Below are 23,916 nucleotides of genomic sequence, written 5' to 3' on the forward strand. Positions count from 1 at the left end.
TAACATTGGCCATAACCTTTTACTATTGAAGATAGCAACTTGATATTTGGCATGCATGTGTATCTCATGGAGCTGAACATTTTGAGTGGTGAAAGGTGAAGGTCAAGGCCATCCTTCAAGCTCAAATGTCAAATATATGGCGTCTGTCCGTCCAAAAACTTTAAAATTGGCTATAACTTTTTCAATATTGAAGATAGCAACTTGATATTTGGCATGCCTGTGTATCTCATGAAGCTGCACATATTGATTGGTGGAAGTTCAAGGTCAAGGTCATCCTTCAAGGTCAAGGTCATCCTTCAAGGTCAAAGGTCAATTTTTTTTAATTCAAAGCAGCATTCTCATGAAGCTGCACATTTTGAGTGGTGGAAGTTCAAGGTCAACTTCATCCTTCAAGGTCAAGGGTCAAAAAAATAATAATTTCAAAGCATCTCATTAAGCTGCACATTTTGAGTGGTGGAAGTTCAAGGTCAAGGTCATCCTTCAAAGTCAAGGTCATCCTTCAAGGTCAAAGGTAAAAATAAATAAATTCATAGCGGTGTTATCATGAAGCTGCACATTTTGAGTGGTTGAATTCAAGGTCAAGGTCATCCTTCAAGATCAAGGTCATCCTTCAAGGTCAAAGGTAAAAAAATAATAAAAAATTTCAAAGCGGCGATATAGGGGGCATTGTGTTTCTGATGAACACATCTTTTGTTATGTCTTTATTCTGATTATTTTGGATATTTTATGGTTGATAATGCAGAAAACCTTCTATCCAAATGGAATTTAGTGTAGTCAATATCCTTATATGCAGCCATTAGCTTTTTTGGCAAATGGCAGAGTAAGCAGAGTAAGTCCTGTCTTCGCATGTGTTTGTGAGCTTAGAAAATACCTGACTTACACATTTTTGCTTGTCTGCTGCAGACACTGATAGACGAGCTGGAGCATCGCATAGAAAACTGCCACAAGAAGGGACTCAATGAGGACGAACTGATGGAACAGGCTGGTGCATCCCCGATAGCCAAGACCAAGGGAAAGACCCCAAAGAAAGGGGGCAATGCAAAGACCCCGGCCGGTGCGTGGCTCGTTATAGCAATCTGTTTCTGTTATGATTTGAGAGTTAATCCTGTACAAAGGATAAGGATTAGATTATTTGAAATAAAGCAATTATTATAGAATATAGAATTAAAAGGTTATAATGTTGATAATTGGAATTTGGTTGTCTTGACAATGAAGGCTATGATACTGTTATTGTAGTACTGTCATACTACAGCATCTACCTTATAAAGATCTAGCTTTATATGTCTGAATTAGTTGATATCTGTGTAAACAGTGTTAATGCAGGATGTGTCAAAATGTTTTGATACTGTCATACCAGTTAAATGGAGGTAAACAGACTCTATTAGGACAGTTGATTTCATAATCCCAGTTCCTTCTTTTTTTCACTACATTAATAGTTTGATTATTTATTTTGCAACTGTTAATTAGGGTTATAATAAATAAATTCCAGATTTCTGTCCAATTAATATACAAATAAACTATCTGTAAGCCGATCTACCTGTCTTTTTTGCGAGGGAATGTGGCTGAATTTTGGTCCTAAACTAACCTTTAAACAACAGGTCAGGTAAGTCAACAAATTGGACTTCGAAAAAGCTTCTGTTCTTAGCTTGAAACCATAATCTACCGATTTCAGCAAACAAGACCAGAGCAAAACGTGGGGGTCGCAAGCGAGTGGACAGTTCAGATGAAGACCTTGATGCGGAGAGTCTAACACCTGTGGTACGAACACAGCAAAGCCGGGGTGCAAAGAAAAAACCCACTGTGAATTTCAGTGACAGCGATGAGAGTGATATTGAGCTTTTTGAGCCAGTAAAGGCAGCTAAAAAGAAGAAAGGTATTTGTTGAATCTTGACTGTTGATATGAGCAAGATGTTGGTAAAACTGGGCTTAATGCATTTGCATAAAGATGTCACACATAGGCCTTAACCCATTACCACTTAGATACCTATTTTCTTGAATTTGTAGTCCCTTAAAGAAAGTTTAATTAAATTAAAGGCCTTTCATGCTTTCAAGTTTTAAAGGTTTCATTTCCAACCCTTAGATACTGATGAGCAGCAAACAGCGTAAAACCTGAACGGACTGCGAGTTACTTGCAGGCTGTTTTGGTTTTATGCTGTTTGCACATAGCCATTTCACTTTTCTTCTGAATGGGAAAGGGTTAATGGTCTACACATGCTAGTCAGAGAGGACACTTTAGCTCTAAAGTAGATTTTTGTTTAGAAAATACCATAAAAGCGGAGAGCATTGTCCCTGATTAGCCTGTAGCCTTATGCACATGCATTAAGTCCAGTTTTCCCAAAACACGATTTATATTTATTCCAAGCACAAATTGTTTTCACAGGTTATTTGATTAATAAATGATGCCAATAAGGGGCTTGTAAGTGAACTTTTTTCTTTCAAACAGATTTGAAAGCCTTAAATATTTATTGTGGAAAAAATATTGATGCATCTATGTCCATACCACAAGAGTTTTTTTCTTAAGGCATGATAAAATGCAACTGTTAGATAAAACATGAATGAATATGTTCGAATCTCCCTGTATTTGTTGCATGGATGAAATGTACTCATCATAGCTATTACGAATGTGGCACCAGTCATGCATGCTAGGATTATTATAGTGTTACTCTGTTATTATCTGGTAGCACAGGTACTTACCAAAAAATTTTTTGGTCCTTATATATATAATAAGAGTAAAGGTATCTAAGGATGATTTCACAGGTGTATTGAATAACACAATGCAACAGCATGAAAGATCAAACAATGCAAACATATGTCCTTGTGGCTGCAAGCAGGAAGCGTCCATCTATGATAAAACACCTTTTATTTGATAAAAATCCATCAAGTATGTCCAAAACAGCTAAAAGTGTCACAAATATGACCCCAAAATCGTAGTGTGCAATTCCTGACGTCCAGCTGTCAGTAATGAATGAAAGCGATTTTCGGTCGATTTTTCACAGAAAAACAAGAACTTCGCTATAAATTCCACGTAAGTTCTTCATTTACTTAATGTTCCTTCGAAAAACAACGTTCTTTAGTAATGGCAGAACAAGAATACACAGAAAAAGTAGAAAATACACCAATTATTATATTACAAGTTCAAACAGTACATGTATACATGTTATTGTTGAAAGGCGCTAAATTTTATCTTGTTGTCCATTGGTTGAATGAGTCGTAAATAATAGAACAAGTTTACCAATTTTTGTTTCAACCAATGGGAACGTCTTCTTTCCGTAACACCGATTTCTGCCTCAAAATGACGGTCGTGAAAGTTAAAGTACGCAAAATGTGTTGTTTCTTCTGAATTTCCGACTTTACCGTTCAACTGGGACTAAAGAACGACATAGTTCGAAGGCAAACAGAGTAAATGAAAAACGCACGTGGAGTTTATAGCAAAGTTCTTGTTTTATTGTGAAAAATCAACCGAAAATCGCTTTCATTCATTACTGACAGCTGGACGTCCGGAATTACACTACGATTTTTGGGTCATATTTGTGAAACTTTTAGCTGTTTTGGACATATTTGGTGGATTTTCATCAAATAAAAGGTGTTTTATCATAGATCGACGCTTCCCGCTGGCAACCACAACAACATATGTGTGCATTGTTTGATCTTTTATGCTGTTGCATTGTATAATTCAATACACCTGTGAAATCATCGTTGGATACGTTTACTCTAATTATATATACAAGGACCAAAAAAATTTTTTACAAGTACCTGTGTCTGGGGGTTTATCAGACATACGCATTCAATGGTTTCAACAATTAAATAAAAAGAGCAAAGTTTCAGCATTGTTAATCTCACTGAGTATTTATTTTAATACCATGCACTTTTAGTAACTAACACTGTAAAAGTTATATTGAACAAACTACCTTTTAAAATCAATGTTTTCTTTACATTTTTAATAGATTTTAGTTCAAAGATACCAAAAACCAAAAGTGAATAATGTGACATAAATGAAATGATATGAAAAAACATATATGATGTCATTAGTCTAACTGATGGGGTATTGCCATATACTTATGGCATGCAACCAATCTAAACTAAATGCATTTTGTAAGTAGGTGAGGTAGTTTTCAATGCTGCCTTTTTAGGATGAACTGCAGCCAGTTTGCTATATTGGGAACCAAAAATATTCTCACTTTTGACATATTTCATATAAATGTGTTTTGCACTGAATTTATTAGTTGGTTACCAGGTGTAAAAAGTCGCTCAATTGAAATGCATTATGAATAACAGATTAAACATGCCTTTTACACAGTAGCATTTGTCAGCTCAAAATTATGTCAAGCTTTGTTTTTAACCCTTTCCCACTTAAAAGCAAAGTGAAATGGCTATGTGCAAACAGCATAAATCCAGAACAGCCTGCAAGTAGCTCGCAGTCTGTTCAGGGGGAATTTTCGCGGGGTTTCCCTTTTTGGGGAATTTTTTTTACATTCTCTCTCATTATTACATTTGCACTATATTCATTGCATTTTTCATGATTGAGTATGTTTGAAAAGATTAAATTGAAATAAAATTGAAATATAATAATCATGAGACACATCTTTCTATATAAAAAAAAAATATTTTTTTTTTTTTTAGGGGGATTTTTTCCCCCCAAAAGGGGAAAAAAGTATACTTTTCAGGTGGGGGACTGCCGCCGAAATTCGGCGGCAGATTCAATAGACTGAGGGCCCTGGATTTATGCTGTTTGCTGCTCATCATCTATGTCTAAGGGTTGAAAATAAAGCCTTTAAGACTTGAATCTAGTAAGAAAGGTCTTTTTAGTTAGATGTATCTTTCTGATAGACTACATATGCGTGAAGATACGTATCTAAGTGGTAAAGGGTTAATATAATAAGCCATATAATATCGACATGGTTTCTCGTTAAGGGATGTCAGGCAACTCAATTTGGGGTTCTGCCTTGGAGGGTTGGCCATATGAAGCTTTAGCTAATGAAAAATGCAGTGAAGAATATAATTTTCAATGCCGTCCTATAGTCTGAGGTGACTGCAGTTGCAATCAGATAATTAAATCTGAGTAAAAAAAAACTCACGTTATTGATTTCAGCGCTCTTCAAATAAGCAAGCCCTCGTGTCGAGAATTGGTATATTTTCACTGTTTATAGCCTTTCATATATGACATGTTGGGTGGCTAATTAAAACTTGTCTTGGCAATTAAGAAAGGTCAGAAGACCAACCTGAATAAGAAAGGATGTGGCTTGGGACATGCAATATTAGCCTGGGGGAAAACCCTGAATATTATGCATACTTTTGAGCTGAGCTATTGTTATTTTTTTTTACACTACTCTGTAAACATCTTATACCTAACGCTCACTATTTTGCTTTCGCTTTAGTTTGACCTTTAACCCCTGGTGGCTGGTGAGTAGTTGATTTCACCTGCACCGGTGTTGGCATGAGCTTTATTGTGTTGTACTATGTAGACATCATGTTAGGAAAGACCAATGATACTGGGTGCTGCTTAAAATACACAAGGTGGAAATACATGGCATAAAGTCAACTTTCTATTAAATGTTACAATGATTTGGGGTTTTGATTGATTGCATCAAATTGCTATAATAACTTTTATGACTTTAATACTTTCAAAAACATTTACAGTGTATGTATTTTTAGCTTGGCTGGTTTTTGAGAAAACCTGAGGTATTGTCATAGATAGCTTGTCGTGTTGTCTGCCGTCCGGGTCGTGCTAATACCTTTCTGCGTCGTGCTAAAACCTTTCCATTTTGTTAGCCTTTTGAACATTGGCTCCAAAAAGTGCTTCCACCTACAACTTTAAAACTTTATATGTAGCTGCACCTTGATGAGTTCTACACGCCACACCCATTTTTGGCTCACTAGCTCAAAGATCAAGGTCACTGTGACCTCTAAAATTTTATTTAATTCTGACAACCTTTAATTTATTCAAAACTGCTCCCGCAGCCGAGCGTTGGCAACCGTTATGCTGTGCTCTTGTTTATAAATTATTACTAATAGCCTGTTGCTTCCATAGTTTTCCATCTTTATGAACTGTAATATGTTTGATCTATTAGCCTTACTATAAACACAATTCTGTCATTGTCTGTACATGTAGTATTCTAATACTTGTCATTAAGGCTATAACTGAATCATGATAAGTATAAAAATGAAAGAACACTTTAACTTACGTGCTTGTGTGATATATTGATTCAATATTTCAAATGAATATGCATCTGTAGAATATATTAATTATTCATCATTACGTTGTTGACAAACCCCAAGATTTAACTAGAATAAAAATCAATGCTACAAAAGTTCATGACTTTCTGGGATGTCAATATACAATTTCAGGGGCAAAATACATTTGGCACAGGAAATTGTCTCATCGTATTCTGAAAAAATGCTCTTTACATGATATTAAGATTAATGGATGTAAATACTTTGATAGATGACAATGACATTGATGAGATGGAAACTAATTGCTTGTGCTGTAAAAGTTTGCAAATGATTGAAGTTGATGTAAGTGCATGATACAAATGGATTGCAAATTATTTATTCCAGTAAACAATATGGGAAAAAGTTGTGTCTTTTTTGCATGTACAGCTTTCATTCCCTTTAACACTAACATTATGCATGTTTTTAACTCTGTATTTGTAACTAAACCAACTGAGATTGTTCTCCAACCAGTGTAAGACTTTGACATCGGATGTATTAGGTGTTCTTCAGATTTACTGCATCTAGAAAATGTAACATGAAAAACAAATATTTTTATTTTTTACCCACAGAGTCCATTTTGACCTGCACCCTTGTTTCACAGAAAATTTATTTTCTGTTACTTGTTGTTGCACCTAAATTCCTTATCACAAACTGTTTAATTTTCCTTAAACAGTTAATGATTCTGTGACATAGTCTTTGACACACATAATAATAAACATACAAAAGTCCTTCTCAATGTCCATAACGATTAATTTCTATTTATTTAATTTCAACACAACGTCTTCCAATGTTCGTAAAATATTCTAAACTATAAGTTAAATGTAATGGATTATTGGCCCCATGACTATAAGAAATTGTGTGACAATAATGTTCGGCAGTCTCTTACTCTCTAACTTACTTTTACTGACCAACAGTGTATTAATATAGATTGGAACACCCAATGCTGACGTGTACAACGAAAACCACGTGCCCAAAGATAGCGAAGTAACTTGATATGCGACAGACAAATAAGGATGCTAGGTCCACAATTTATATTCCCTGCAATACCACAAAATGTCTTATTAGTGAGATAATCAGTGAGTAATTATCTTTGTGTGTTCTTCTGTATTATCAGAACAGAACAGAATATTTATTTTGACTTAACAAGCTTATTGTCATAAACAAATGCATTATAAATTTACAGACATGCGTGCTGAATATAAATAATTACAATAAATCACTTATCACTGGAGAGTGAGAGTGTTCTAAATTACAATTTATAATGTGACATGGAATACATATATTGGTATCAATACATGTGATACATCCATGGTTAACAAACAATATGTAACAAGCATAGTACACTCAATTGTTAGTATAAGTTATAGTTCTTCTTAACATATCATGTGATAATAAACTTTTTTAGCTCATCTGAGCACAATGTGCTCATGGTGAGCTTTTGTGTTTGCTTTTTGTGTGTCGTCCGTTGTCCGTTGTGCTGCGTCAACTTTTGCCTTGTTAACTCTCTAGAGGCCACATTTATTGTCCAATCTTCATGAAATTTGGTCAGAAGATTGGTTTTAATGATATATTGGATGGGTTCGAAAATGGTTACGTTTGCTTGAAAAACATGGCTGCCAAGGTGCGGGGCATTTTTCCTTATATGGCTATAGTAAAATCTTGTTAACACTCTAGAGCCACATTTATTGTCTGATCTTCATAAAACTTGGTCAGAAGATTTAGCCCAATAATATCTTTGATGAGTTCCAAAATGATGCCAGTTGGTTGAAAAACATTGCCGTCAGGGGGCGGGGCATTTTGCCTTATTTGGCTATATTAAAACCTTGTTAACACTCTAGAGGTCACATTTATTTTCCGATCTTCATGAAACTTGCTCAGAAGATTTTTCCCACTGATATCTTTGACGAGTTAAAAATGATAACCTTTGCTTGAAAAACATGGCTGCCAAGGGGCGGGGCATTTTTCCTTATATGGCTATATATAGCAATAGTAAAATCTTTTAAACACTAGAGGCCACATTTATTGTCCAATCTTCATGAAACTTGGTCAGAAGATTCATCTCAATAATATCTTGGACGAATTTCGAAATTGATGCCGGTTGGTTGAAAAACATGGCCACCAGGGGTGGGGCATTTTTCTTTATATGGCTATAGTTAAACCTTGTTAACTCTCTAGAGGCCACATTTATTGTCCAATCTTGATGAAAAATGGTCAGAAGATTTGTCTTAATGATATCTTGGATGAGTTTGAAAATGGTTACGCTTGCTTGAAAAACATGGCCCCCAAGGGGCGGGGCATTTTTCCTTATATGGCTTTGTAAGGGGATAGTAAAATCTTGTTAACACTCTAGAGGCCACATTTATAGTCCAATCTTCATGAAACTTGGTAAGAAGATTTATCCCAATAATTTCTTGGACGAGTTCAAAAATGATGCCGGTTGGTTGAAAAACATGGCCACCACGGGGGCGGGGCTATTTTCCTTATATGGCTATAATAAAACCTTGTTAACACTCTAGAGGTCACATTTATTTTCCGATCATCATGAAACTTGGTCAGAAGATTTGTCCCATTGATATCTTGGGTGAGTTTGAAAATGGTTTTGGTTGCTTAAAAGCATTGAGAATAAAAATTGCGTCGACAGTGCTACAATTCGGTTTAAAACCAAATTGTGCATCCGTTATAATATCATATGATTCTGCCCAAGATTTCAAACGTTCATTAATTATTCCGGTAAAAAGTTTAGCAAAGCAGCTTATCAGTGTGATGCCCCTGTAATTGTTAGGGTCGAAAACATCTCCGCGCTTATAAATTGGTAGAATCACTCTGGACGACCAACTTTTTGGGAATATTTTAGTATCTAAAATGTAATTAAATAATATTTCTAAAGGTCTGGCTATAAAATCGATTGTTTCTTTGAAATGTTTGTAGATAATATTGTCGTGCGTTGCCGTTTTATTATAATTAAGACGCTTGATCCCTTTTTTAATTTCTTCTAATGAAAAAGGTTTATCAAGTTCCGGATAGGAGCTGGTCTGATTTTCAATACGATCAAATTCTTGTAAGAATTCATCATATTCATTAGTGTTAGCTTTGACATCAGTGTCAGAAGATAAAGTGCTAAAGTATTCGTAAAATTCATGAATCGAGACATTTTCCGCGTTTGTAGATGGTGTTTTCTGCTTAAATAATTTCCAAAATTCGCGTGGCGCTTTACGACTAAAGTCATTCATTTGTCTGCCTTGTGCACGTTTATACCTTGATTGTGTTTGTCTACAAAAATACTTATAATCCTTCTTAGAAGCAAGCATTGTAGCCCTCGAATTATTATATTATTATTATATGTATTATCATCTGGCATCGCTCGCCAACATGTATCATCAATTAGCTTAGCCATTTCATAATTAGATCGGTATTGGTTCAATATTGGCACTGCTCCAAAGCATATGCAGGGTTCTCAATAACTTTTGAGCCAACAGGCCCAAATGTGAAACTAACAAGCCTTCTAGGGGAGTCCGGGGGGCATGCTCCCCCTAAAAATTTTAAAATTGAGCACTTGATTTCCTGCATTTTGGGCTATTGTAGTGGTCAACAAGGCACTTAAATTTGAGCATTTTTGTGTGCATTTTATTAATTTTAGCTTTTTTAACTAACAAAAGAATAATTTTAAGATAAATGGAAAAAGCTCTTTATTAATTTTGTAAAGTTTTAACTCAACACGTGATGAACAGAACGTCAAAATATTTTACTGCTTTTTGACCAATTCCAATATGCGCTTTTTCATTTTTGTTGTTGCGTTAATGCGTTAAGGGAGATAATGAAGCGATGTCTTTGCTTAATAGCAAATAGGAGCAAAATTACCGAAAAGACAGCACATTTCGAAAAGTCAATTGCCCAGTTTCCAAATCTGATTTCAAAAGGTCGATTTGGCCGGCGGCCGGCTGTTATTGAGAACCCTGCATATGTAGGAATTTTTGCCGGTTGAATATCTGTTGTTTATAATTTTTCAATGAGTATAATATTTTGTACACTAATATTTTATATAATATTTAACTTATTACTTATAACGTTACAATTCTGAGTAGAAGCATTAAGCTGTGTGGTCGTATCTTAAATGTAAATGTTGTTTTTCCTTTAGTTTCTAAAAATCAGCATCTTTCAAATCAACCATATTTATTTCATTCCGTTGGCTTTACATCTATTTATAAAATGTGGCCCAAATCTTTTCAAATTATGATATTTTTTTATTGGATTGGTGGTATAGAGCAAATACAAACACTTAAAGTGCAAGCAAATGACAACAAAGTGAAGATATTACTGATCCCAAAAGATAAATTGTGATATTATTTAATTTGCTGATCGATCAGCTAAGATTCTTGCTTGAGTTTGCTGAAGATACTGTCTTTGATTTGTCAGCTCAGATTCTTGCTTCAGTTTGCTGAAGATACTGGCTTTGATTGGTCAGCTCAGATTCTTGCTTCAGTTTGCTGAAGATACTGGCTATGATAGGTCAGCAAAGATTCTTGCTTCAGTTTGCTGAAGGTACTGGCTTTGATTGGTCAGCTAAGATTCTTGCTTCAGTTTACTGAAGATACTGGCTATGATTGGTCAGCAAAGATTCTTGCTTCAGTTTGCTGAAGATCCTGGCTTTGATTTGTCAGCTCAGATTCTTGCTTCAGTTTGCTGAAGATATTGGCTATGATAGGTCAGCAAAGATTCTTGCTTCAGTTTGATTAAGATACTGGCTATGATAGGTCAGCAAAGATTCTTGCTTCAGTTTGCTGAAGATACTGTCTTTCATTGGTCAGCTAAGATTCTTGCTTCAGTTTGCTAAAGATACTGGCTATGGTTGGTCAGCTAAGATTCTTGCTTCAGTTTGCTGAAGATACTGGCTATGATTGGTCAGCTAAGATTCTTGCTTCAGTTTGCTGAAGATACTGTCTTTCATTGGTCAGCTAAGATTCTTGCTTCAGTTTGCTGAAGATACTGGCTATGATTGGTCAGCTAAGATTCTTGCTTCAGTTTGCTGAAGATACTGGCTATGATTTGTCAGCTCAGATTCTTGCTTCAGTTTGCTGAAGATACTGTCTTTCATTGGTCAGCTCAGATTCTTGCTTCAGTTTGCTGAAGATACTGGCTATGATTGGTCAGCTAAGATTCTTGCTTCAGGTTGCTGAAGATACTGTCTTTCATTGGTCAGCTAAGATTCTTGCTTCAGTTTGCTGAAGATACTGGCTATGATTGGTCAGCAAAGATTCTTGCTTCAGTTTGCTGAAGATACTGGCTATGATAGGTCAGCAAAGATTCTTGCTTCAGTTTGCTGAAGATACTGGCTATGATAGGTCAGCAAAGATTCTTGCTTCAGTTTGCTGAAGATACTGGCTATGATTGGTCAGCTCAGATTCTTGCTTCAGTTTGCTGAAGATACTGGCTATGATAGGTCAGCAAAGATTCTTGCTTCAGTTTGCTGAAGATACTGGCTTTGATTGGTCAGCTAAGATTCTTGCTTCAGTTTGCTGAAGATATTGTCTTTCAGTGGTCAGCTAAGATTCTTGCTTCAGTTTGCTGAAGATACTGGCTGTGATGGGTCAGCTTAGATTCTTGCTTAAGTTTGCTGAAGGTAGGCTTTCAATTATAAAGGCTAACTGAATGGCAGCAATGGTTTAAAAAACTATATACCCTGCCCTTTGTTTGTCATCCATGAATAACAGTAGAAAGTAATACACATATTGGCACAAGTCATCGGTAGCTTTTCACAATCAATAACAAAAACACAAGGACAAGCACTGGGTCAGCCAATTGTATTGAGAAGACATTAATGTTTATATATAAAGCTTTAAATAATTATGTTTCTTACAAATGTTTAAAACATGATGTGCATAATAAGTATATTTATCCCCCAACAATGGCGGAGGGATATAGAATTGGAATTGTCTGCCATTCCGTAAGTCCGTCTGTCTTTCACAAAACATTTCAGGGCTATGTCTAAGACACTATATAAGATTTCAATATCAAGCTTTATTTGTGAAACTTTTATAAAAGAAATAAATGGTATATATCAGCGAAAAATACCTGTCTCAGCATGGACGTCGCCATCTTGTTTGTCACGTGATTACCCTGTAACCCTCTCTGTTATAGATGTTCAAGAGACAGAACTAGAACAATTAATAAATTATTTATTCAAGTTCATGGTAGAAAACATAATTGATATAGGTTCCATAACGGAAACGATATGTTATCAGAGAGAGGCCATAGTTATGGTTGACTAAAACATTATCTAAATTATTTTAATAATTAAATCGTTTTTACGGAAGTGTACTTCCAATTGGCAGTTTATGTGTTTTTAATCTAAATCAGTTTGTCCATCAAACAGGCTGCACTTATGGCATTAATATTAATTGTTCATTTCGTGGGAAATCGGTTTCGCATTTGATTTCCTCTGTGAGGAAGTTGTTTACATTTTAGCAAAATCTCTTGCCACCCTCATTAGTCTGCTTATAGTACTATTTAGATCACTTAATAATCCATTAGCCTATTGATGTCTCTTGGCATGTTTCTAACTGACGTTATACTGCCAATACTGTGATGGGAGCTGTTACGGTTGCTTCATGTACATTAGAAATGTGGTTAATCTTTAGAACATATCTCTGAAAAACCAGCTTTGTGTACAAAGAAGTACTTTCTGTTTTACGTTTAAAGCCTCTGTAGTTTTTTTGTCTTCATATAAATAATATTTTAGAACGTGTGCCATTGATGAGAAGTCCTTGGGGAGAAAAAAATATGCGGACTAATTGTGGACCACCATCTTGTGCATAGTTCAGTTACAAATCTCTTTAAAGTGACTCTCAAATAAATGCCTACTTGATCTCAAAAATAAGATTTACCTCTAAAACTTTTAATAACTTCACATACTATTAATGGATGCAAATTAATGAGCATTCATTTGGGGTGAATTCCATTATGCTCGTCATTTTTGCAAATATATTGCTTTATATGAAATCTATTAATTTATATATATTTTAACCATTAGTCACTGTGAATGTGTGAGAGAAAGAAATAGCTGTATGTCAGATATATTATTAAATTTGAGTTCAGCCCTTATTGACAGTGTGAGACTAATATACAGCTCTATATCAAATAAACCATAAAGTCAGTCAATGTTTATTGTTGATTTATCATGTCAAAATGCATAACATTTTTTTTTCTTTTTCATTTCAAGTTGGTAATAGTTAACAAACAGTGACTGTAGATATTTTGTTCCATATATCTGATATAGAGTTGTAAGTCAATCTATAGATCTATAACATTTTCAGTTTTTTCACTTATCACAGCTTGTGCACTCAAGACTATATTGATATCATGTTAACTGCTTGTATATTCTAATTAACTTTCATTAATATACTCTCCTCTGTTCCCTAAATCTGATTAAATTTGATATAAGTTGGCAATTATACATGAAACATTGAAAATAATGTTGTTATTGTGTTTGAAAACTGTTTTTTGTGACCTCAAGAGAATGAATACATTCTATGATAAAGAACACGTTAATGTTTCTTATGAACTGCCGGGTAGAATTAAAAAGTTTCATTGTACTAAACATTTTTTATGCTATCAGGTTGCGTAATCTCTTTCTGCAAAATGAACAAGGGTACACTCAAAGAAATATCTAAATTAAATGCTGTGTGTTTCCATAGCAGATTGTAAACCTCTTTTATGTATCCAATGCAAATATTTGCATGAATAGCATTTGCCAAGATTTGAAAGTTTTTTATTTATCTAAAGCTTGGCTTGTTAGTGAAATACAAATATTTTGGGGCATGTTTGTTTTAACAACTTCTGTATTAAGTGTCAATTAGTGTAAAGATTGCTTGATGCATCTATTATTAGGGCAGAAGGAAAATGTCAAAGAAATATCTAAATTAAATGCTGTGTGTTTCCATAACAGATTGTAAAATGCTTTATGTATCCAATGCACATATTTGCATGAAAAGCATTTGCCAAGATTTGAAAGTTTTTTTATTTATCTAAAGCTTGGCTTGTTAGTGAAATGCAAATATTTTGGGGCATGTTTGTTTAAACATAACTTCTGTATTAAGTGTCAATTATTGTATAGAATGCTTGATGCGTCTATTTTTAGGGCAGAAGGAAAACGTTGACGATGCCTCTGATAGTGATGCTTTGTCCCCGCAGAAAACACGACCCCGCGGCCGCAATAAACGTCGTCTCACATCACTGCACTCCCCTCTCAGTCTCAATAACACGCCAGCCTAGCTGTTGATGCAGACAAATTGGCATATGAAATCTAGGGTGCAAGCTGTTTTAAACATAATACTAATAGTTGTTGCCTATTGAATGCTAATTTATTGACATTTTACACAATTTGGTTAGCTTAGTGGTATTAAATAAAAGACCCCAATGGCTGTTTGAAAGTTTTCTTCAGCATATGGTTTGCGGGCTTGTAAGAATCCTTTTTACTTGGGTATAGTGTTATTTAAAGGTCACCTGAGCTTTTGTTAGTGAAAGTGGGTCATATGTTGGACAAAAAACAAATCACTAGGACATATTATTGAATAAGCTTGTATACGCTCTTAACATGACATTTTGTGCCTTATCTTTTTAAATTTGCTCAGTACATTTCCTCCAGATATTTTGACCAACTTCATAAGTGGCTAAATAAAAAGCTTGTTCACATCTTTATTTACATTTTTTGTCAAGTCACACATCAAAGGGGCATTTTTCCTACAATACTGTATTAAAAATTTTGAATATTTATGTGCATCTACTTCGAGGCAATGATGATGTATTGCCCAATATTCAGGAGATTTCCCATATCATTTTAAGAACAGTTAGTTGGAGTTGAAAACTGGTTCATGGTTGGTCATGAAGTATGAATGTAATCATAGTAGTTAGATAAGATAAATGCTGCTATTGTCAAAAGTAATTTTCTAAAAAAACTTAAAATCTGTATTTAAAATACATTTTGATTTCTACTCGAGTTTTTTAGTTTCTTTAAATCAACTTCTTATTAAATTGGACTTGTGAATTTAATTGTAAATGAACTTCTGTAGTTATTCTTCCATACGTTAGTTTAAGTGAATATACAATGCCATTGTCAGTTTATATGTAAGTTCTGTATCATATTATATTTTTCAAGTGTAAAGTTTGATGTCTACTTGTTTTTAAATTTTTTTTTATGTATTCAAAAGATTTATGTTTAAGAATGTAGTTTTAAAAACTAATTAAATGTAATTTTTGTACAATATAAAATAACAACACATTTTGACTTTGGTTGCTTAGTTAAAAATTTATAAGCTCCTGTAAACGGATCTCTATTTGCTCATTGACATACATTAATTTTGTAATTAAAAATAAATGGAAATATACATGTATTAAATATTAAATGAAATAAAACATTTCTTAAACGATTCAGTTTTATTTATTTTGTCCTTTGTATAAAACATATTTAAGAGTATAGCAGTACCAACAGGAATGTGCTGCTAGGCGTTGTTGCTATGTACAGAAAACAACACTAAGTAGCAGCGGTAAGGGTGTAATGATGTGATAAAAGCCAATCGCCCTGCATGGCTACAAGCTGACTTAGTCAGGTTGTCCTTACCGTATGGTCGCCTTTGATAACTTTTTTATTATGCCCCTCTTCAAAGATTGTTTAGCTTGATGTCGGTCGGTCTGTCTGTATGTAGACCTTGTCAGTAGACCAGTCTGAATGCTGGTAGACCAGTTTGTTTCCGATCATTAACTCGTCAATGAAATGACCAATTGGCTTGATACTTCACATGTGCAATTTTGTGCATTGGCCTTGGACAGTAGATGAACACTATTGAAATTAGAATCACAAGATCAAAGGTCAAGGTCACTTTCACATTAAGTGTGAAAATTGTTTCCAATCAAAAACTCGTCAAAAAATTGACTGATTGGCTAGATACTTCACATGTGCATTAGCCTTGGACGGCAGATAACTTTTATTGAAATTGGGGTCACTAGGTCAAAGGTCAAGGTCACTATAACACTAATTGTGAAAAGCGTTTCCAATCAATAACTCGTCAAATGAATTGACCGATTGGCTTGTAACTTCACATGTGTATTGGCCTTGGACAGTAGATGACCTCTATTGAAATTGAGGTCACTAGGTCAAAGGTCAAGGTCAAATTCACACTAAGTGGTTTCCTATTAATAACTCGTCAACGAATTGACTGATTGGCTTGATACTTTTCATGTGACTTGGCCTTGGGCAGTAGATGACCCCTATTGAAATTGAGGTCACTTGGTCAAAGGTCAAGGTCACTATCACACTAAGTGGTTTCTGATCAATAACTCCTCAATCAATGGACCAATTGGCTTGATACTTCACATGTGCATTGGCCTTGGACAGTAGATTACTCCTATTGAAATTGGGGTCACTAGGTCAAGTTCACTATCACACTAAGTTTGAAAATCATTTCCGTTCAATAACTCGTCAACAATTTGACCGATTGGCTTGATACTTCACATATGCATTGGCCTTGGTCAGTAGATGACTAATATTGATAATGTGGTCACTAGGTCAAAGGTCAAGTTCACTTTCACACTAAGTGTGAAAATAGTTTCCGATCAATAACTTATCAACGAATTGACCGATAAGCTTGATACTTCACATGTGCATTGGCATTGGACAGTGGATGACCCATATTGATATTGGGGTCACTAGGTGAACAGTCAAGGTCAATATCATACTAAGTGTGAAAATCGTTTCCAATCAATAACTTGTCAATCAAATGAACGATTTGCTTGATACTTCACATGTGCATTGGCCTTGGTCAGTAGATGACCCATATTGATATTGGGGTCACTAGGTCAAAGGTCAAGGTCACTGTTACACATAAAGAGTACAATTGTTTCCGATAAATAACTTGTCAACTGGTTCACCGATTGGCTTGATACTCTCAATGTGCACTGACCTTGGACAGTAGATGATCCCTATTGAAATTGGGGTCACTAGGTCAAAGGTCAGAGTCACTGTTACACATGTAGTGTTAAATCGTTTCCCATCAATTACTTGTCAACTGATTCACCAATTGGCTGGATGCTTCTCATGTGCATTGGCCTTGGACAGTAGATGACTTCTATTGATATTTGGGTCACTATGTCAATGGTCAAGGTCACTGTTACACACTTAGTGTGAAATCGTTTCTGATCAATAACTCGTCAACTGATTAACCGATTGGCTTGATACTTTTCATGTGCATTGGCATTGGACAGTATATGACTCACTAGGTCAAAGGTCATGGTCACTGGCATAATAAGCGGGAAAAGCGGTTCTGATCGATAACACGTCAACGAATCAACTTATTGGCTTGATACTTCCTATGGGCATTAGCCTTGGACAGTAGATGACCCCTATTGCAATTGGTGTCATTAGGTCAAAGGTCACTGTCACAATAAGTTTGAAAATTGTTTCCAAGCAATAACTCATCAATGAATTGACCGATTGGCATGATACTTCACATGTGAATTGGACTTGGACAGTATATGACCCCTATTGAAATTGGGGTGACTAGTTCATAGCCCTGTTGTTGGGTTTTTGTTTTGGGGGGGGGGGCATATGTCTCCTACCGCGGAACACATGTTTATGTTATTAAGCATTTTAAGCTATTTACAGGTTGTTTGTTAGTTTTCGGTACACCGAGACTTGATTATTGGCGAATTACATTTCATATTGTGTTGGGACATTTTGACTTTCAGTTCCAACATAAATGTGTTTTGGTTCTTAATGAGTTTGCAACGTACATAAAAAATAAACAATACAAAAATAACCATCGGAAGAAGTCAATAGTGGAAATAAGGATTATTAAATTATATGGTGACTGCATAGTGATCGGACATTTCAGGTTAAATGACTGCATAGTGATCGGAGATTTCAGGTTAAATGACTGCATAGTGATCGGAGATTTCAGGTTAAATGACTGCATAGTGATCGGAGATTTCAGGTTAAATGACTGCATAGTGATCGGAGATTTCAGGTTAAATGACTGCATAGTGATCGGAGATTTCAGGTTAAATCCCCATTATTGTGGTGTTTTACAGATTTGCGTAAAAGGCACCAAATACTTGTAGTGCAAGTAGTATTTTGTTAAATGACATTGCCGAAGTTGCTTTCATTAAAGAAATTATGTTTATGCTATTCTGTTTGACATGTTTATGCTGTTCTGTTTGACATATGTTTAACTTTGTTTTGGTAGATTATGGATTGTTTCTATTTATTTTTTGTTGACATTCAACATGTATCTATGGAATCGGCGTTAAAATATATAACAAGGCTGAATCCAACACAAAGTTTTTATTATTAAACTGCAGCGACTTAAAGTATGACACTCATAAGAAGAAAGCACATCAACAGTGATAACAAAGTGTACATCTTGTACTAAAAAGATACATATATATGTTAATATATATTATCGACAGATATGTCAGGATGGTTAAATATTTTTTGAAATTACATACTGTGAAACAGGGAAATTGTATTCTTAAACAAGTTGTAGTTTTACAAAGATTAGAAATTGAACGTAAAAATAATGCTAACAATTGGTCATCGAAAATACGGGACATTCTTAACCAAACCGGTTTCACCGATGTATGGCTATTCCCCGAATCTGTTAACAATGATCACTTTATCCCGTTATTCAAAAACAGATTACGAGACCAGTATATTACCAACTGGGATGTCAGTGTGACGTCGTGTAGCTCAATGATCCTATATAAGGAACTCAAACCGGTTTTTGAAAGATCATCGTATCTTGATATTGTTGTCAACAAAAAACATAGGAACATTATTGCAAAATTACGTTTGTCCTCTCACAAATTATTCATAGAAACGGGCAGACACCAGAATATTGACAGAGATCAACGCAAATGTATATTATGTAACCTTAATGACATCGAGGATGAATTTCACTTTGTTCTTAAATGTCCTTATTATAATGATGTTAGGAATGCATTAATTCCGAACTATTATAGAATCCGGCCAAATATGTTCAAGTTTATTAAACTACTTAATAGCTCAAACAAAACTGTATTAAGAAAGCTAGCCATGTATTGTTTAACATGCTTTAAAATAAGAGAAAATGTCATATATATGTAGTGTTAAATACAAATACATTTTTACAAAAAAATAAGGTCAGAAATATGTAATTATACCTATATTTGTAAACCTATATGCATAACATTGTGTGACCACTGTGTATTAAACCCATCCATGTACCATTCTCACGAAATATGTTCACGAACTATGTTTATTTCGTGTTTATTTAGATTATTTATTCTTTAAAATGATGTGTGTTTTTGTGTGTACTTCAACGCATGCTGTTATTTATATGTATGTTAATGACGATGAGCTTCACATGCTTAAGTCAAAAATAAACTATTCTGTTCTGTTCTGTTCTGTTCTGTTAATTCAGGTACAACAAATGTAAAAGAGCAGACAAGATCGCCCATATGGCTACACCATATGTGTAGATTTGAAGAATTAACCTGATTCTTAATGAACGAGTATATTAAAATACAATTACAGTTAATTATGTAATTGTTGAGTCCATGTGTGGAGTTAAGCTCGATATAATTGTCACAAACGTCAACAGTAATTTCTGTCTTTAACCCGATAGAGGTTGTCATTTATTCATTTGCATTGTTTTATTTTTTTAATAATTTAACCATAAATGTTCTCTTCAAGGAGACAGCGTGTCGATTGAAACTACGTTCTCATTACATTGAATGACAAGTTTACACCATGAAGACATCTACCACCTCCAGTAAAATTTATTTATGCATACTTACTGTATGATAAAAATTACGCTAATGAAATATCATATCGAAGGTATTTGCCTCTTTATCTATGCATCTATTGAAACAGTGCGTTTTATGAAGCAAACATGTATTTAGCAATAATGTTTAAACTTGTATACATTGTTTCTACAATTTATTATACTTTTTTCATGAACAAAGAACCTTTTTTTTCAGCCCTATTCTTTGAACTGTGGTTAAGGCGGCCTTTCTTTCTGCTATATCATCTTGCTTTGTTGTTAATAATGAGCTAATATTTAAATGTATACATTGGTCTCTTTAGGTGAAGTAGATGCATTTGCAGTTTTGCCGATAATTCAGTTAGCTTATATTGAGTATGGCCTTAAGGAACATAAATGAAAGTATTTTTACGTGCAGCTTCTCAACATAGCAAGTACTTAGCAGTTTCTATTATTAAGCATGTCGATCGTTCAATATTCCAATATATGGCTCATTGATATATCTTTCTTTTGAATGGTTTCCTTCATTCGCATATTTGGCTGAAATATCGTCCAACCTTTCATACTGAGTTTATATTAAGTGAATTCGGTTATTGATACTTTTAAGGACGTTTAAAAAATTACCGCATGCTGCTACTTTTTACAAGTGAATATTTTCAGGATAATATATATATTCCCGCTCTGCTCTGAAAGAAAAACTCACTCCCGAAAATAACATTGAATAAGCGTGTTACACAAAAAAGGTATATTATGTAGTCAACAATAACAGCACTTTTTTTAGCTCGAATATTATATTTGAAATATATAAAGTGGAGCTATCCTACTCACCCCTGCGTGAGCGTCTGCGTTAGCGTGCAAATGTTAAAGTTTTCATACTACCCCAAATATTTTCTTTGTCCCTTGACATATTGCTTTCATATTTTGCATACTTGTTAACCAACATGACCCTAACCTATAAATAAGAGCAGACAACTCTATCAAGCATTTTGTCATAATTATGGCCCCTTTTCCACTTAGAATATGCAGCAGATGTTAAAATGTTCGTACTACCCCATTTACTTTCATTGTCCATTGACATATTGCTTTCATATTTTGCATACTTGTTTACCAACATCACCCCAACCTATTAACAAGAGCAGACAACTCTATCAAGCATTTTGTCATAATTATTGCCCCTTTTATACTTAGAATATGCATATTATTGATAAATCTATGTTAAAGTTTGTGTACTACCTCACATATTTCCTACATCCTTTGACATATTGCTTTTATATTTTGCATACATGTTTACCAACATGACCCCAACCTATAAACAAGAGCAGACCACTGTATCAAGCATTTTTACATAATTATGGCCCCTTTTACTTTTACACGTAGATAATTGAAAATTTTGCTTAAATTGCCATAACTTCTTTATCAATGATCACATTTTATTATTACTTTGACAAAACAACACAATGGTTTCCACCCAGTGTTCATTCTTGGCAGCGCCATTGCGGGATTCCCGCATCGAAATATTAATGGGCGCAATCTAAATAATATCAGTGGGCCATTCGGGCGCATACATAATATAATTGGCGCATTAAAAAAATATGAAACAAAGCGACGGAATCGTACTGAGGATTCTAAACACGGGTCTGCTGGGTTGAAATGTATGTAAAATATATTTCGTGAAGTTGATTTGTTTCTAAAATGATATACAAATGCACTCTATTTTAATGCCATGTGATAAAGTATTTTAATGCCATGTGATAAAGTTTTAATACAAATATTATATGAAATGGTTATATTTTGTGTTACATACTAGTAAATTTTTAGCATTGTTAACCATGTCCATGTATTTTTCTTGTTTGGTTAGTGTGAAATTATTTAATGGTTCAACTGAGTTAATGATATTTATTTCGTTTTAAACGGTTTCAAAAATGTGTTTCAGCCATTGAACGTTAATAGAATGTTTCGGTATTCAAGAAATTATTTTAGAGGCTTATATTGGAAACTCGCAGAAACAGTTAGGTACCGTTATAACTCTAAGTTTTCGGACACTTAAAAATAACTTGTTTTTCTTGTCCGAAAATTTTGATACGAAAAATTCTTTAAAATTACCGGTGTCTGACAACAACTAAGGTGCCCGAAAATAATAATTATATTGAAATAATTGCAATAAATCAATGTACAACAATAATCTTTGATTCTTTTTCTGCTTACAAAAATAAATACAACTTCACATCTTTGCTAACTCTTACCTGAAATGAAATAGACAAAAAAAAACGTAAACACAGACAGCATTTTGCTTCCTTAATTGGACGTCACTGTTGGATGAATCCATTACTTTCTACCAGTATACATGTTATTTACCCAATAACGCGAATGTAATGGTCCATTGTCCTCAGGCATGAATCTGCAAGGTTTTATGACTTTAAAACTTTCCAACCCAGAAGCAAAGTGAAAATGGCTATATGCAAACAGCATAAAACCAGAACAGCCTGCAAGTAATTCGCATCTGTTCAGGTTTTATGCTGTTTGCTGCTCACCAGTATCTTAGGGTTGGAAATGAGACCTTTAAAACTTGAATCTTGTAAGAAAGGTCTTTAATTAAATTTAACTTTCCAAGTGACTACCAATGCGTCAAAATACGTATCAAAGTGGTAAAGGATTAATCCCGTTGCAAAAATCCATGATCGAAGTGTCACAAGAAAAGCGAAAACAGGACCGTAATCTGTAGAAAAGCGCGGTAAAATATACTGTCCGAAAATTAAGAGACATTAATTATGGACGAAAACCTGTATGTCCGAAAATTTAGAGTCACGAAAAATAATTATTTTTGCTAAAAAGGAGGGTGTCCGAAAACTTAGAGTGTCCGAAAACTATGAGAAATTACGGTATAAACAAGTGTGACAGTTGATTGCTTGTTGACAAACAGTTTTTTTTTATCCTTTCAAACGTTTAAATGTATGTTGTGATATGAGTCATAACCAACGGGAACCATGATTTCAACCATGTTCACACACAACATGCACATTAGAATCACAGTTTAAATCAATCCAGTAAAACTGCCTTCCCCGGTCAAGAGCGACACATGATTCCGTCATTCCATAGTCATTCGGTTCTCCAGGGTACATAGAAGTGTAGTTCGCTACTTCTCCAGAATGTTCAATCAGAAATGGAGCTCCATTGTTTGTATCGGAAATTCCAATCCAGGAACTTCGGCCACCTGTAAACAAATGATTCGTCACCAATTGGCTGGATGCTTCTCATGTGCATTGGCCTTGGACAGTAGATGACTTCTATTGATATTTGGGTCACTATGTCAATGGTCAAGGTCACTGTTACACACTTAGTGTGAAATCGTTTCTGATCAATAACTCGTCAACTGATTCACCGATTGGCTTGATACTTTTCATGTGCATTGGCATTGGACAGTATATGACTCACTAGGTCAAAGGTCATGGTCACTGGCATAATAAGCGGGAAAAGCGGTTCTGATCGATAACACGTCAACGAATCAACTTATTGGCTTGATACTTCCTATGGGCATTAGCCTTGGACAGTAGATGACCCCTATTGCAATTGGTGTCATTAGGTCAAAGGTCAAGGTCACTGTCACAATAAGTTTGAAAATTGTTTCCAAGCAATAACTCATCAATGAATTGACCGATTGGCATGATACTTCACATGTGAATTGGACTTGGACAGTATATGACCCCTATTGAAATTGGGGTGACTAGTTCATAGCCCTGTTGTTGGGTTTTTGTTTTTTTTGGGGGGGGGGGGGGCATATGTCTCCTACCGCGGAACACATGTTTATGTTATTAAGCATTTTAAGCTATTTACAGGTTGTTTGTTAGTTTTCGGTACACCGAGACTTGATTATTGGCGAATTACATTTCATATTGTGTTGGGACATTTTGACTTTCAG

The 23,916-nt window shown here is 34.7% G+C and overlaps 1 protein-coding gene across 2 annotated transcripts in view; it reads left to right on the forward strand.

The window, feature by feature from the left end:
* Positions 1-15,632, forward strand: part of LOC127882471 (condensin complex subunit 1-like) — a 72,694-nt gene extending 57,062 nt beyond the window's left edge. Inside the window, exons 28-31 of one of the 2 annotated variants that reach the window (XM_052431124.1) lie at positions 904-1,054; positions 1,673-1,873; positions 5,376-5,400; positions 14,345-14,492. In XM_052431124.1, the coding sequence (XP_052287084.1) occupies positions 904-1,054; positions 1,673-1,873; positions 5,376-5,380 (357 nt within the window). In that variant the 3' untranslated portion in view covers positions 5,381-5,400; positions 14,345-14,492. Of the gene's footprint in view, positions 1-903; positions 1,055-1,672; positions 1,874-5,375; positions 5,401-14,344 lie in introns of both variants that reach the window. The other variant, XM_052431123.1, reaches the window with a different exon arrangement.
* The last annotated feature ends 8,284 nt before the right edge of the window (positions 15,633-23,916 follow it).

Source organism: Dreissena polymorpha, chromosome 5 (genome assembly GCF_020536995.1).
Source record: "Dreissena polymorpha isolate Duluth1 chromosome 5, UMN_Dpol_1.0, whole genome shotgun sequence".
NCBI lineage: Eukaryota > Metazoa > Mollusca > Bivalvia > Myida > Dreissenidae > Dreissena > Dreissena polymorpha.